At 40.7% G+C, this 17,124-nt stretch overlaps 1 protein-coding gene across 2 annotated transcripts in view; it reads left to right on the top strand.

Annotated features, from left to right (window-relative positions):
- Nucleotides 1–1,612: 1,612 nt before the first annotated feature.
- CDK19 (cyclin dependent kinase 19) overlaps nucleotides 1,613–17,124 on the top strand; it is a 165,208-nt gene continuing 149,696 nt past the window's right edge. Inside the window, exon 1 of one of the 2 annotated variants that reach the window (XM_060238154.1) lies at nucleotides 1,613–1,979. In XM_060238154.1, coding sequence (XP_060094137.1) covers nucleotides 1,852–1,979 — 128 coding nt within the window. In that variant the 5' untranslated portion in view covers nucleotides 1,613–1,851. The remainder of the gene's footprint in view (nucleotides 1,980–17,124) is intronic. The other variant, XM_060238158.1, reaches the window with a different exon arrangement.

Raw genomic sequence — 17,124 nt, 5'->3', positions numbered from 1 at the left:
TCTATATTTAGAATGGCATTGTGAGTTACCTACCACATGGAACATTAGTACTTAATTATATTCTTTTTAAAGTCAGTTAATTTTAAAGGGAGAAGTAAATATCCTACACATGAATGCTTAAAATCCAGTCAACTTTAATAAATCACATAACTTGAAATCTGTGTGCCTTAAGTGCCATCAAGTCTCTTCTGGCGATCCTATGAATTAATGTCCTCCAAAATGTCCTATAGTTAACAGCCATTCTCAGGTCTTGCAACTAAGGGCTGTAGCTTCCTTGATTGAGTCACATCTGTTGGGTCTTCCTCTTTTCCTGTTGCTTTCAACTTTCCCTAGCATTATAATCTTTTCCCAGTGACTCTTCTCATAATGTGACTGAAGTAGGATAGCCACAGTTTAGCCATTTTAGCTTCTAGGGAGACTTCAGGATTGATTGGATCTAAACCCCACTTGTCTTTTTGGCAGACCATATCTGAAAAACTCCTCCAGCACCACATTTCAAACACCTGTCAGCTTTCTTCAGTGTCCAACTTTCACATCCATACAGCAATGGCAAATAATATGGCATAAATTAACTTGATCTTGGTTGCCAGTGACACATCGTTATACTTGAAGATTTTGTCTTGTTTCTTCATGGTTGCCCTTCGCAGTCGCAATCCCCTTTGTTAATTGCAGTATCCCTTTTGGTTGATGGAGCCGAGGAATAGAAAACTGTGAGGGATGTCAATTTCTTCATTGCCAACCTTAAGCATAGTGGATTTATCTTTAGGTTTTTGCTGTTTCAGATTGAATCCCAGTTCCACATGCTTCTTTGCCATTTCTGGCTGGCTTACTGTATGTGTTGGCTGTAAAAACTGTGGTTCAGGTCTTGAGACTGGCAATGTACACCTGCTGCGGGGGACTTACGACGGGACCAGCTGAGCTTCGCCAGTGATCTGTAGCGCTGCTGAGTGCACTACTAGGCTACCTCGAAGAAGCTGGTCTTAAACAGCGCTACGCAATGTCAAGCCAGCCTGCTGAGGAGGCAAGAGCATGACTTAATGGAAGGCACGTGACCAGATCCATTGTCAATTTGCTCGGGGAGGGGGAAGGGCGGGAAACACGAAGCCTGTAGCAAGGGGGGTGGGGAGCAACCCGCAGCAGAGTTCCGCCCCCAAGTCTCAGACTCCACCCTTTGATTTGATTGACAATGAGGCGAACGCTTTAGTTTCGGTGTTTTGGCTGCCTCAGTTGTAGGGACTCAAAGAGGTGGGATTAGCTCTGGCTAATGGTAACGAACAAATGACCGGGAGGCGGGATTTCTCCCTGAATGACAGCTCGGGAGATAAACAAGCCTAGTGCGAGACTATCTAGCCCGACTATATCCCATTTTTCTAAAGGCAGGTCGCTATAATTCAAATAAACAAAGCACAACCTCGGCTGCTTCCACTTCAGGCTCATGTTGTGTACAACGTTCGACTCTTCCGCCACTACCCAGCAACGTGAAGAGTCAGCAACTTCCCAGCACTCAGCAATTTACCGGGGAGCGCGGAGTAAATACGCATGCGCTTCCAGGCTATGTTGTTGCAAGCATCTCTGGGAATTGTATTTTTTTGCGTCCTAGCTCTCCCCGGACATCTTTCAGTCTTCCCTCGTTCCAATACTACCAGACCCAGGATCCCTCGCGACCCTAGCTATTGGAAGCCCTAGTTGAAGCGGGTGGCGGCGGAGCGAACTCTTCACCCCCATCCAAAACAAGGAAATGGTGCCCGGTGTGGTTGATCGGTGGTTCTGCGTCTAACGCTCTGTGACCGCTGGTCCTGCTGCCGCATCTCCCCTTCTCCCTCTCCTCCTCCCCTTCCATGGGTGAGAGACATGGACTACGAGTTCAAATCCAAGCTGGCGGCCGAGCGCGAGCGGGTGGAGGATTTGTTCGAGTACGAGGGTTGCAAAGTCGGGAGAGGCACCTACGGGCACGTCTACAAAGCACGGCGCAAGGACGGGTAAGAGGGAAGCGAGTTTCTTTGGAAAGGGGGAGGGGAAAATCGGCTGGAAGATGAGCGTGTGAGGAGAAGACGGTGTCGGTGGAACTTCTCAGCTTCGCTACCTTAAGCGGTTGTTGTCACGGGTTGCGACGGGTCGGCCACAGTTTTATTTCCCGCGCCCCACCTCCCCTCCTCCTCCCGCTAGAGGCGGTTGAGGGCGGGAACAAACTTCGTCCCGCGCTGACAAACGCCTGCCGGGTCTCGTGCTGGTACGGTGTGAAGGCGGGTTGGGGCTGAGTGTAAGTGTTTGTACTCTGGACGTGTGGACAGGGGATACAGCTATGTGGGTAGGCTCTCCTTCCTTTCTTCCTTCATTCCCCCTGTCCTCTTTCCTTCCTCGTTCCTGGCGCGAAGTCGTGTCGTAGACACGGTATATAAGACCATTTTTCCAAATTCCGACCATAGAAGCTGATAGCAAAAAAGTTGCCATCTGAGTCGGCAGGAAAGAAAGCTTTTCTGCCTGTCCAGAGTGTGGAGAAGTGTTAGACTGAGGTACAGTCTTGACTAGAAAGAAAATGTTGCAAAGCAAAGTTTTCTGGTTGGGTTATTTGGTAGATAGATCTTGAGTCTGTGCTTTGGTTTCAACTGATTAGCGTGTGTCCTTGAGTCAGCGCGCAAAATACCAACTTGATAATCAGGTTGTTCCACGGGTACTTCTGTAGCTATAAAGATACTCTCCGTTTTGTTAATGGTAGGTGAATGTAGAGGAGAGTAGTCTTATTCAGTGCAAGATTGCTTTGCCAGCTAGTCTTCAGAACTAGCTGTTCAGGTGTGTGTATCCTGAAGTACACTCTTATCTGATTTGTGTTGTATGTGTGCTTTTTTGCTTTTAAAGTAACGTTTTTATCTGTTTTTATGATCAGGAATAGTACTTTTTAATGTTCTATTTTTCTTCCTTAGTGAGGTCGCAAAGAGGCTTAATAATAGAAAGGGAGAATGCAGTAGAAAGACAGAGAAGAGAAGGGAGGCTTCCCATTGACAAGCAGGTCTTCTGTCTTCGGTAGCTTACTCTCAGCCTAAAAGTTGAAGAGCAAGTGCTCTTTGGCTCTTGCATGAGGCCTTGCACCTGTGGGCATGCCCAGGCCTTAAATACCGGTGTTCAGAGAAGAGAGCAAACTCAGGGAGATGTTACTCAACTGCTGCTAATTGGCATTCCTCCCCTGCCAGATACATGAGCTGATATTTTGGAATCCCTTGTGACTATAGGCATTCAGTGGTTTTACCTTTGCTACCTTTAAAAAGAAAGCTAGCTCTTTTAGGACTGCACCCTTTTGGCAGATCCAGCAATTTTGAGGATATAGAAGAGTTTGGAAGTCTTATAAGTCTTAGGCACAAAACCTAAACAACAGCTTGTGAATAAATCTACAGTCCTGTGGATAAACTTTGGATATGATCTAGTGGGATTTGTTTGACTAAACATGCATAGGACTGAGTTGCCTGTCACTAATTTTAGGTATAGATCTTAATGTATTGCAGTTTGTAGCTCTCCTATGCAGACATTCAATATTATGCCCAGACTGTGATAGAAACTATAGCAAAAATCACAGCTGCTAGAGGCAGATCATTATAACACACTGGAGGGAATCAACACAGCCACTGTATAAGGAAAGAATGGCTTTCTAGCTCAATAGATTTATTTTAGAGTGTCAGTCATGTGGATAAATGTCATCGTGTATGAAACTGTACTTCTCATGTACTTCTTTTTAAAGTTAAGCTGTTGATAAAGTTACTATGAGAGTATCTACAGTACAAGTTCCATGCAGTGGGGAAAGTAAAAATCTGTAAAAGATCAGGATTTACAGCCAGCTTCCCAGAGATAAGGAAATGTGTGATGGATGTTTGTGTGCAGCTTTAATGTGTTCATCCATAATAAGAACTTTAGAGAAGGCAAAATACTGACCCCAGAATTCTGTTAAGATAAATGAGATTTGCACAAGACAGTATTTGCATTCCTTTTCGGTGCATATGTCTATTCCAGGGGTGGCCAACGGTAGCTCTCCAGATGTTTTTTGCCTACAACTCCCATCAGCCCCAGCAATTGGCTATGCTGGCTGGGGCTGATGGGAGTTGTAGGCAAAAAACATCTGGAGAGCAACCGTTGGCCACCCCTGGTCTATTCTGTTGGTTTCTGCGTATTTACTGCTGTATTTTGGTATTGTTTCCTTTCCAAAAACACAGCTTACAGGGAATCCCAGTAGTCCCCTGCTTAGGAGCTGATTAGGTCTATATCTTCTTAACAACATCACCAATGTACTGGTATGTCATTGAGGAGATGACATTGGCAAAGATCAGAGAGGTGTCATTCAGTCATATGTGTTCTAGTGATTTTGTCTAAAACAGCAATAGCCTCACTGTAGTTAGGCAAAAGATATGATTAGACAATTTATACCATCTTCTTTATCAGCAGAATAGATGTTGTCACAAATTGTGGATTGTGCCTTCCTCCACAATGCCAACTCTGAAGTGGCTCAAGCAGCCTAAGCATGAGCAGTATGTATGGTCTGATTTCTATTAAAATCCCACCCTTGTTTGTCTGGTTTAAGTGGTTTAAAGTAGTTTTGGCATTCATATGCCATGACTGCTGTAATGCCATTTTCCCAAGCTGGAAAGAAGCGAGCCTGTATGCACCTCAAAACTCTTGTCTTTTATGTTAAAGAAAGCAGATTTCTAGTCCCTATGGCTGCAAAGTTAATCTTGAAAGTGGTTTTGTTAATATTCAAGAAGCCAAAGATGTGATAGGAGTAAGATTGCCAGTTGTTGGAGGGTTTTTTTTTAAAGCGCTGTATAGCTTCTTGTTCCTTCCCATGATTAACAAAGCCAGAATAAACTTTTTTCTAAGAGAATTATGCAGATTTATTTAGTTTGTGTAATATCTGCTGATCACAGAATTTAGCTTAGGGGGCAAAAATTCTAAAAACCTTTCACTTCTCATAATAGTGCACCTGCATTTTTCACATTTTCAAAGCTTAGACTTGCAATCCTGGGAAGAACTGCTGCAGAGTTTACAGCTGTCCTGACTGTCTGTACTAGTTTTTAAAAGCTAGTAATCATTAAGTGATTTTTCTGACTAAGAAAACAACACTGTAGTTATGTAGAAGAGGTGTGACTGGACCAAGAGCGGGAGGGGAGGAGAGAGAAGCAGGGGAGGAGAGTGGCAGTGTGTAAGTGGCAAGATAGTGTATAGTGTGCAGGCTTTCATCAATAATTTGTAAGGCAATAAGTTATAAGGCCTCCTGACCTGTGATCTTGTGAAATTTTGAGTAGTGGACATTCAAGAAATGTCTAGATCATTCTATTACTGTACAGAGTAGATAAGTGCATGCAAATAGTTGTAAAATGTGTAATTGATAAATATAAAATTAATGCCAAGAAATATTGCTGGCTGATACCATATAACATTTGGAACAATCCCTTGTGGAGTTTTTAAGCTATGGATAAAAGTATGTCTATCAACAATAACATTTGCCCAGGGTTTGTTTATGGAGCTTTTAAAAGTGTACGTGTATGCCATTTCTGATGGTTTTGATACCAAATTGTTTTACCCAAGATTATTAACATGAAAATTTTTCTGTTGGTTACTTATTCTTGTAATATTGTCAGAGACAGTGCATTTTGTACATTGCTTTTCAATAGTGCAAGTATACTTAAAGAGATAAAGTTTTATCAAAACATCTGAAAGATTTGGCCTAGCTGTAGTTGCGATCCAACGTCACCCCAGAGTTGGAAATGACTGGTGCTTGCACAGGGGACTACCTTTATCTTTCGTAGCACGAAAATCATAGAGTTATTTATGTCATGTCTTACAGAAGTTGGTTTTTACTAACAGTGTTTGAAAGAACAATGAGTGTAAAGATCTGATTAAATCTAGGTTTGTTTCTATTTCAGAACTTTTCTTGTAGAAAATATTTTTGCAGTATGAGTTTTATTGTATGACAGTTATATTGGCTATATCACTTGTCAGTTAAATTTACGATACAAATGCAATATCCAGCTGGTGTCTTTCTCTGCTGAGAAATTAATTGCTGTTTTCTTTTTGATGTAGTTTTGGAGGAATATTGACCATAAGGCTGCTAACTTTACCTAGCTTGCTCCTGGATTTTTTTTCTGAAGAGATTGTATTGTGAAATACCTTGGGGACTGCTTTTTCCTGTATGAAGTTTTTTTATACACTGAACTTGCACCTTGAATTTCATGTGGTATGCTTAAGACACCACTGTGAGCAGGAGCATAATCCCAATGTTTAAGCTCAAAGGGAAATTCTGAGTGATGGAAAAGAATGTTTTCCCATTGCTAATCTGCATCCTGCAGTGGAAGGAGTACAGTTGCTTGAGAGCAAGTCTGCGGACATTTGCCATACCTTTCAGTTTATATTATGATCAAATTATGTAATGTTAAAACTATTTTTATTAAAACAAGTAGTATAGTTACAATTTATACATATATTACAAAGAACATTTCAGGGATGAGATAATGATGATATGACTTTTTAAAACTGGGGAAGAATAAAGAGTGTGAAAATCTATTTTAATTTTCAGCCTCTTCTGTTTATTCTTAAAGTTATCAATTCAGGAAGTTAATGTCCTAAATCCATGGATTTTAATGGACTCACTGTTAAAAAGGCATGATATAAATTGTTAAAATGAAGTATTTAGTTGTATTATTCCAAGAAATAGTTATAAAAACAGTAAAAAATGTACACTGTACAGTTGCATCAGTTTTGGGAATCTTACTTAGTATTAATTTAATAATAGTTTAAAACAATTTAAAATGATATTGCCGCTCACTTAAAAACCCTGAATTTCTAGAAGTATTCCACTGTTTGCCAGCAAATCTCATCTGGACTGCTGTATTCACTCTTGAGATGATGCAGTAAATCTTAGAAAAGAACTGTCAAAATCACTAAAGTTGAAGGAAGGATTCTGCTGAAGAGATTGGACTAGTTTCAGAATAGAAAAATATGTGATGAAGTTATTAGTGTGAGAATGTTGTTGGTGAAAGGAGGCCTCTAGAGCAGTGTTATGACCTGAAACTCCATAGAAACCCTGCGGTGATGCATATTTATAGTTCACCAATCACCATGGTACCAAGCCACTGCTGTAGCTAAAATTCATGTTAAAGGTTCCTATAGATTGTTTTAGTGTTCTTCTTAATCTTTCTGCAAACTAACAAACTGGGAATAGATTCTGTTTGCTTGCTGCTCAGAAGAATGAAGGCATTTAGTACGTGAACATTTTTGTAATTTAGTGGTCCCCTTCGAATTTTATTAGTACGAAAAAATCATATTGTATCATAATTTATTGCTGTGAGAGTGCTTATAAAGCAGCTTTTCTACTTGAATGGATAAAAACTTAATTCTAGATATGGTAACTTTCCCCATTGTAATGAACGGTGGCATTGCTAGTGGCATATCTTTTGGATCTGCTTAAGGTCCAGTTACACAATATACTTGCTGGAACTCTTTCATCTGCTGATTTTTCCTCCCTGAAAAATGGACTTCATCTAGAATCTAAAAGGTGGAGTGAGTGCCAGGTGAATTTTACTGAAGGCAAGTTCTATATAACTGAGGTGCCAATATAGAAAATGCCTTCACTTTTAACAATGTCCTCTGAACGTGATGATATTCAGAGAAGGGCCTCTGAATCTGATCTTGATAGATATGTAGTTTCATAAAAGAGCAAATGACCTTTAAGGTTCTTGATTCCCAGGTCAAATCCAGCAGATTTTGTGCCTGATACCAAACCAGTAATGGGAAAATTAAGTCCTATGACCATTCTCAGTTAATCTAACCAGCTGAGTTTTTGAACCAAAGCAACCCCACTTACAGTGCATTCAAGTAAGCAAGCCTAAATATTACTAGAGCACAAATAACAGTGGCAATATTATAGTAGCTAATCTTCGAGGGAGAAATGAGGCAAATACATAACTCCAGCACTATTTATTTATTTAACACCTTAAATAAAGCAGTCCATTACTGAAGCTGATGAATACCAGAGGATATATGTAGTGTTTGTGGTTTATAAATACTGTCATTTGTGTTGACACATTAAATCTAATTTTATTACAGTACCAATTTTGTATACTTCTGCTTTGGCCTTCCTACTCTATTGACTCAGCCAGCCAAATCCAACCTTCCTAAACCTGAGATCAGAATGAGCTAATAGAGGCATAGAGTGAGTAACATCTGTAAGATAATTAAACGTAAATCTCAATAACTGATGATCATACTGGTACAAACATCTCATCTAGTAAGTTATGCAAGTTAGAAATATATACTGATTGCTTTGACATGCCAGAAATGTGCTAATCAATGCCTGCTTATCCTGCTGATGTCTTTCGACAGCCAAACTACCTCAGACCCAGAGCCTACACTGCAGTCTTTTAAAATGTGATCTGCCTTATGCTGTTGAGTTTATTTTTCCACCAGGAGGAATCCAGTAGTTCCTAAAGCTGTTGTCTTTTAGACTTTTGTCTGGATCTCCGGAAGTACAGGTGTTACTGGTAGCCTCTTTAGTTTGGTAGTTAGGATGTGACTGTATGACAGTTCTTATATGCAAACAAACTGTTTATTTTTCTCTAGTTCATCTTTGCCATGTGTAGGATTGTGTAGAGAAACTTCATTGTGAATTTGACTGTGCATGGAAACTCCACAGCTTTCCCCATTAATACAGTAGTTTCAGGAAGTTCTGTTGCAGTTACAGAAATGGATGGAGGCTGTCTCTGTGTAAAGTCCTGCCTGAAGAAAGAAATTTGCTACAGATTCAGACAGATTCCTTTTTGACCGTTATCCACTGCAGTATGGTTCAGTTAGACCAGCTGGCCTTGCCTGCTTCAGAGTACTTTCTTCCCCTTCTAAATATTTTCAGATTGGGGAGTGGGTCCTTTATCATAGATAATCTATTTTCCATCTGTGGGAGCATTTATTTATTTTCTTTATAGCTTATCTTTTTTGCTGGGTCTTAAGGCAGATTTACAGAATATAAAAGGATGTAGTCAATTGCCATAGGACTGGCAATGGACAATGCAATAGGACTAGGATTACAGAGTTAGAAAACAATGTGACCAACACACTGTCCAATACCAGGTGTACTATAAACTGCAGAAAGTGGAATTACAAAGATAGAAGACAATGCAGTAAAAGCAAGCTAATACCTACAAAACTAGTTGAAAAAAGGCAAAGGTAAGTCCCCTGTGCAAGCACCAGTCATTTCCAGCTATGGGGCGGCATTGTTTTCACGGCAGACTTTTTACGGGGTGGTTTGCCATTGCCTTCCCCAGTCATCTACACTTCCCCCCACAGCAAGCTAGTTGAAGTAGTTGAAGTACTTCAAACTAGTTGAAGAAGACTACAATTCTGTTTCATTATAGAGGCATCCTCCTGGACTGTTCCATTCTACTACAGTTTTCCTGATATTTTTCACATTTAGCAGAATGACAGAAGTCTGCAGACCTTCTTGACCACCTCAGGCAGGCTGTTCTCCAAGGTGGGAGCAATCATGGGGAATGTAAGTGAATGGAACACTCTTAACAATTACATTGTGCATTTTCAGAATGCTTTGCTCAGATTAGCAAAGCTGTCATGGTGTAAGGAGTGGTGGTCCTGCAGGTATGTGGGTCCAAGCTTATGAAGGGCTACATTGAGTTGAACTCTGTAAATGATCGGTAATCAGTCGTGTGACTTCAGAATGGGAATGGCATGCATGTTCTGCCTAGTGCCTAAGAGTAACCAGGCTACAGCATTCTATACTGGTTGGAGTTTCCAATCTGATATTAAGGGCAGACTCCTGAAAAGTGCATTAAAATAGTCTACCCCAGGAGCGGCCAAACTTGCTTAATGTAAGAGCCACATAGAATAAACATCATGTTTGAGAGCCACAGGGAGGGGATGAAGGAAAGAAAGCAGATTTCTGGGGGAAGGAGAGGTAGAAAGAAAGCAACTTTAAATGCATTCTCCAATCTGCTGGCTGACTTGGCTTGGAAAAGTGATTTAAAAGAGACACATGCTTTCTCCAAGCTGGCCAATGGGGTGGTGGGGGCTTCAGGAGCCACACAATATATGTGAAAGAGCCACATGTGGCTTCTGAGCTGCAGTTTGGCTACCCCGGTCTAGTTTCACCATAGCATTGGTTGATGTGGCCATATCAGCTGAGCCACAGTAGAGGGGCATCTTCTGGGGGTAAATGAAGATGGAAGAATGCGTTTTTGCAGCTGCATCAGTTTTCTTCTCCAGCGGTAATGCTAGATCCAGTATAACCCCTAGGCTTTTAGTTAAGTCAGCAAGTGTCAGTTGGGCCACATCAGAAGCAGGAAGCATAATGTTCTTCAGCGCTTCAGCTCTTCCCACCAGCTTTACCTCCATCTTATCAGGATTAATTTTCAACTACCGTATTTTTCGGACCATAAGACGCACTTCTCCCCCCCCCCCCAAAAAAAGTGGGGGGAAAGTGTGTGCGTCTTATGGTCCGAAGGTACGTACCTTCTGGGGGGGGCGATCTGCTGCCTCTTCCTCCGATCCGGCGCTCCCCCCTGCGCCTCCATCTTCTTCAGGCAAGCGCTGGGATCGCTCCACGTGGCCCCACCGCAAACCCAGCGCTTCGCAAGCGCCGGCTGTGGAGGGGGCAGCGTGCTTCCTCCTTGCCTGTGTGCCTAGCTTCAGCTGTGATGTTTAAAGCAAGCGCTGGGATCGCTCCTTCCCCCCTCCGATCCCAGCGCTTGCTTTAAACATCACAGCTGAAGCTAGGCACACAGGCAAGGAGGAAGCACGCTGCCCTCTCCACAGCTGGCGCTCGCAAAGCGCTGGGTTTGTGGAGGGGGCGGGTGCTTCCTCCTTGCCTGTGTGCCTGGCTTCAGCTGTGATGTTTAAAGCAAGCGCTGGGATCGCTACCTCCACCCTCCGATCCCAGCGCTTGCTTTAAACATCACAGCTGAAGCCAGGCACACAGGCAAGGAGGAAGCACGCTGCCCTCTCCACAGCTTGCGAAGCGCTGGGTTTGCGGTGGGGCCACGTGGAGCGATCCCAGTGCTTGCCTGAAGAAGATGGAGGCAGGCGCGGGGGAAGCGCCGGATCGGAGGCAGAGGCAGCGGATTGCCCCCCAGGAGGAAGGTGCGTCCTATCCTCCGGAGCGCCTTATGGTGCGAAAAATACGGTAATTAACCCTTAACCTTTAAGAAGAAGAGATTGGATTTATACCCCATCCTTCACTACCTGAAGGAGTCTCAGTGGTTTACAATCTCCTTTCCTTCCCCCCCCCCCCACAACAGACACCTTTTGATGTAGGTGGAGCTGACAGCGCTCTAACAGAAACTGCTCTTGAGAGGAACAGCTCTGTGAGAACATGTGACTAACTCAAAGTCACATCAGCAAGTGCATGTGGAGGCATGGGGAATCAAACCCAGTTCTCCCATATAAGAGTCTACACACTTAACCACTGCACCAAACTGGCTCCATAGGTATCCATGGGCAGTAAGGCTCTGGTTCAGAACTTTTACAGAATCACCAAAAATTTCAATAAAAATATAGAGCTGGGAGCATACTAAGTACAACCTGCTCTAAAACCATGAATGATTTCTCGTAAGGGCTTTATATAGAGATTGAATAAAACTGGGGAATATGACTTGAGCTTTCTGGAACACAACAAGAAAAATGCCAGATTGGTCACAGCTGTTCTCCCATAGCAACCTTCTGAGTCCTGTGCATAAAAAATGATTTAAACTAATCCAAAGCACATCTCTTGAGCGTTACTTGATCTTTCCAGCATCTCTGTAAGATGGCATGATCTGCAGTATCAAAGGCTGCTGATAAGATGGTTGCCGAAAAGTAGGATTTCTTTTGCTATTGTCACTGCCACCTCATAGGGGAGGTGAGCTCTGCAGTACAGTGTGTCATATTCAGTTGGAGTTTTTTAATAATACCATTCTTGATGTTTACAGTCCTCTTCAAGTCTCCCACTTCCATAGTAAACTAAAGTGTTGGCTTACAGTTTAAGGGTAGGAAAGGTTGACAGAAGGACCTTGTTGATAGTTTCCAGAAGCTTTCATTTGCAGATCCCCACTGTGTCCCTGTCAATTGGGGTCTTAAAATTGCTCAGGGCATTTTGGAAGTCAGTCAGATCCATAAATATTCATGGGCAGACAATTCCACTCCTGCGGAGAATCAGTGCAGCATTCACTTGTGCCTTGAGGAGGCAGTGGTTGGATCATGGCAGAGCTATCCTCCAGCTATCAAACCAGATCTTCCCTTGAAGATTTGGTGCAAAAACACAATAAAGAATGTATCTTAGACTTATGCAGCAGGCCTATCAAAATCTGAGATCATACTCTGTAAGTATAACCTGGCGTTTTTGAGATTTAGTTAGATGAGTAAAAATAAAGCAGTTTGTTGCATAGAGAAAAGTAATGCCTCACTTCAGTTGGCTGAGTGTTCCAGACAGTGTGTTCCTAAGCACTGCAGTGGCAAAGGTCCTGCTGATGGATGTCTCTGTTGTAATCAAATGTAGGGTGGAACTGGGACTGCAGCTGGCACAGGGGTTCTTATGCCTGCTTGTCAAAAATCTTGTTAATCACTAAGCAATGCCCTATTGTGATGTTGCTGTGTACATTATGAATCTATACAAGTTTAATCAATTCCAGTGAGTTCAGAAAGAAATTTCTGACTAAATGTGCATAGGATGGATGGAGAAGACATATTGATCACTGGCATAATAATAGGGTGGTCGTGATGTATGTTAGTTGATGCATCTTCAATAATAGATATGCTTTTTCACCAAGGATACTTGGTTTTGTGCAAAAAGCCTAGTGTTTTATGGCACTGTGAAAGCTAACCAAATTTTGTTCTATCATAAGCTTTTGTGGACCTGCTATCAATTACTGAAATGCAATTATTGGATCCTTGCTGTGCTTTCATTTTATGTAGTATGAAAAAATGGAGTCAAGAGGCTGTAAGGAAGGAAAAAGGAAATATAATTATGCAAAATATAAATCATGAAAAAATATAAAGACCATTCACAAATTAAGCTAATCTAGTTAACATGTATAATGAAATAAAAATTTACCCTACCCATTACAAAGTGTTAACTATCTTAGCATAACTAATCAATGGTTTCTGTATTTTTCTCATTTAGACTTGAATTTTACATAATTACATTTCATGGGATCTAGCTAGTTTATGAAACTTTATGCTGTAATAAAGCTTTTGTCTTTGATGCAACAGACTAATACAGCTATCCTGCTTTTTATGTGTAATGTTAGGGTATCCCAGTCCTCAAGAATATAAATATGAACAATTTTGATAAATTAATCCTGAGGGGTTTTTTATGTGAGGATATACGCTATATATTCATAAAATATAAAAGTATTGTACACATTATTGCCATAAGCAAATCTTTATCTTTCAAAACCATTTGATGAGGGACAACAGGCAGGACTGAACAACTAGTGGAAGCTCTGTAACTTCAGTAAAGTTAACAAGTCAAATGAGATTGTCTGTTAAAGTCTTAGGAGAAAATGGAAATGGTATAAGAAGAATGTTTGTTCTTGTTGAAGTTTTAAATCATTGGTATTATGAGTTGTGTGAGAAAAGAAGGTTTTTAAATTTTTGAAATAAAGAACAGCAAAAGAAAAAAGAAAAAATTATATAATAAAAGGAGACTTCTGATTTTCTCTACGACAAATATGCACAACAAATAAAAGCATACATAAGATTACGGTCTTTATACTGTTTCTGATTCCTAAAGATGCATAATTTGACTTTGCTTGTCGGCAGAAACAAAAGCACTGTCCTATATCTCACTTTTCACCTTGGATGAAATACACATTGCTGACCTTAAAAAGACTTGTTTGTTTCAACAGTCATTGAATCTACTTGTGAAGATAGCACACTGAGGGAATGGTAACATAGCTAAGGCTTATCTGGATTTGGTCTAAAAATTTAATAAAAATTTATAAAGACATAGACCGTTAAAGGAAAAGGAATGGGTACACAGTTCAGCAAGGAAAAATGCAAGAAAAACAACAAACCTAACTAACTACTCATGACAATCCTGTTCAAGATTCAGAGTTCTGGAGCTCAGGACAAGGAGAGTCTCCTGGAAAGGTGGAGTTTAGGAAGCTAACTGGACTTCTACCATTCTTATGAAGAAAAACTAGCTTCAGCTTATTAACCCCTTCAACCAATCATGAGGCTGTGTTTAAGGTATCTTCCCATGATAGAGGCAACTCCACTTGACATTTCTCAGATGCAGCTTATTAGCTAATCAGGCCAGCTAAGCAAATGGTCTTGGCTGGTTTGTAGGAATGACAGCACCTGTGACACAGACATTAACACACACTCAACAGAGAGATCCCCTTTAAACGTAATGCTCTTTTGACGCTGCTCTAGGACATGATGAATTTCAAGGTCATCTGTTACCCTTAAACTCAAAACATTTCACAGGCAAAAGGATTTTAAAAATAAAGTTAAAATGTAGAGAAAAAAACACTGTATGTTCTTATTTATGTTGTTTACACCCTGTCTTTTTCCCCAGTGAGGAGCCAAACCTTACATTGTTCTTCAGTCCTCCATTTTATCCTCACAGCTATCCTTTGAGGTGGCTTAGGCTGTCTGTGTGTGATTAGACCAAAGTTGTCTGGTGAGCTTCTCTGGCTGTCCAGGGATTTGAACATGGGTCTCTTAGATCTCCAGCCAGCACTATAACCACACTGACCACACTGTTATAACTAATATAACCACTAAGTTGTCTTGAGGATAATTACTCAAACTGTGACATAGTCTTCTTACTAATTTGCATTATTGGTTAGTTGCTTTCTTTGTAAAGTATGCCTAAAATAACTCTTAGCTAGACTAGTCAGTCACAAAAATACTAAAATGGCAAAAAATGATATTGGCTAAATTAATAAACAGGAGGTAAAATCACAGCAAAAAGGCAATTTCAATTGGAATAACAACATTTGCAGAATTTATAAAATGCAATTGAGTGAAAGTATCAAAAATGCATCCAAACATCCATTTAAGGGGAAAAAAGCAACAGTTTAAAATCTCCCCACGAACTTCTTGTGGGTCCTCTCTGGTATTTTATTATTCTCACAGAAAAGATTTTAATATGTATGGAAGCTTTGAAGGAACAAAGAAAAAACGATTTGTAAAAAAATTTAGAGGCCTTTTGTGTATGCTTGCCTAGTTTGTTCTTAAATCCAGCTCTGCTTGAGGGATTTTAGGCAGAAAATGTTGAAGAAGTTCCTTTCTTTCCCGCCCCTCACCCCCTCAGAGATCCTGGAAATCTTCTGCCAGTTTTAACAGGCTGTACTGAATTAGATGAACCACTGATCTCTTTTTGTATAAGGCAAATTTGTATATTCATACATAGGGATTTAAAGAGCAAGGAGTCTTCATTGTTCGCTAGATGTTGCATTTTCCCCCTTAAGTTAGGATACACACTTCTAGGTTTTTTAGTATATTTATTTCTATGCTGTTCTACCCAGTGTCCTCAAGGTGTCAAACATCAAAACATTTCAACATTAAACCATTTAAAATATTAAACCAGCATTTAACATATGGTATTTTTAAAATACTGAAACAATTCACTAAAACCATATAAGCACACATAACGCAACCATGGAACAGAGCCAATAACTGTTAGCGGGAAAGTTAAACAAGCTAAACAAAAAGGTTTTTACCCACTGGCAGAAGATGACAATAGAGGCAGAAAGATGAATCATTCTGGGAAGATAGTTTCAAAGTCTTGGTGCAACTAGGAAGGCCCTTTCTTGAATTGGTACCTGTCTAGCCTCATATGGCAGAGGCGCCGAAGCAGGGTCTTCAGTATATGGGTAGGTGGTTCATATGTGAAAAGACAGTTCTTCAAGTATGATGGCCCCAAACTATATATAGAGTTTTAAAGATCAATATGAACACTGTGAATTGAACCCAGAAATGAATTGGGAGCCAGTGTAGTTAGATCAAAATTGAAGTGGTATTATCCTTATGACCCACTCTGGTCAGTGTTCTGGTCACAGCATTTTGTACCAGCTGTAGCTTCCAGACAGTCTTCAAGAGCATATAGCAAGCACATTGCAGTAATCTAATTGAGATGTTACCAGGTATGCAGCGCAGTGGCAAGATAATTCCTGGCCCACTAGGGGCTACAGCTGGCTCACCAGCCAAAGCTGGTGAAAGGCACTCTGATGACTGCAAAAGGCACTCTAGTGTTATGTCATGCTTATGTGCGGGATGTCTTCAGGATACTAGTGTGTATAGATCCTAATTTCTTGGGGCTATCACTTTTTCTCCAGCAAGTATTATAGATTAAAGAAAAAGCATTTCATGGCAATTTAATGGGCATAATTCTTACTACTCTTTTATATGATATGTTTAATTATATGATGACCAGCAATTACCTCCTTTGCAACAATTTTGCATTATTTCCCCATTTTAAAAATTTATTTCCTTGTCATGCTTGTCCCCTTTTGAACATAGTGGGGGTACTGACAAATTTTTTAGAATGCTTTGGCACCCAGCTTCTGTTCAAAATGTTTACTTTCAGATTTGGGATCTGTGTGACAACTAGCAATGAGGCAGAAAACAGAGAGAAATTGAAACAGTACTCAGTGATCCTGTTGTGATATTGCAAAGGTTAATGGTTTTGCGTTCATTGCAGCAAGAAAACAGATTTGTTATAGTCACTGGATTATAAGATTTACAATTAGCAGGAGAATGGTCATCTGAAGACAATGTTCTTCCCTTCCCTTCTGGAGTAGTTGGTACAGATTCACCTCTATCAGTAGAACCTGAGATAGCACAACATTTCTTTTAGTACCAAGATCATGACCAATTTCGGTCAGTATCAGTAGAAACTGTATGGATTAGTTACAACACTGTGCATGCAGCAAGAAACTTTTTAAAAGGCAACAAAAAACCCAACTCAATCTTTTCAGTTACTAGGGGATGCTGGTACTTATGCCAACATAGGGGCCAGAGCACTTTCAGTCCCCCCCACACTGGATTGTAATGTTAATCACACATTTATGCTTCAAGGAGACATCTGAAAAACTTAGATCCAAAATTGTTCTACTGTTACATATGAGTAACTGTTGCTGTTTACTATTCCTTATA

This window comes from Heteronotia binoei, chromosome 1, assembly GCF_032191835.1.
Source record: "Heteronotia binoei isolate CCM8104 ecotype False Entrance Well chromosome 1, APGP_CSIRO_Hbin_v1, whole genome shotgun sequence".
Lineage (NCBI taxonomy): Eukaryota > Metazoa > Chordata > Lepidosauria > Squamata > Gekkonidae > Heteronotia > Heteronotia binoei.
The sequence above is the reverse complement of the archived record's forward strand: the minus strand, read 5'-3'. Positions and strand labels throughout refer to the sequence as shown.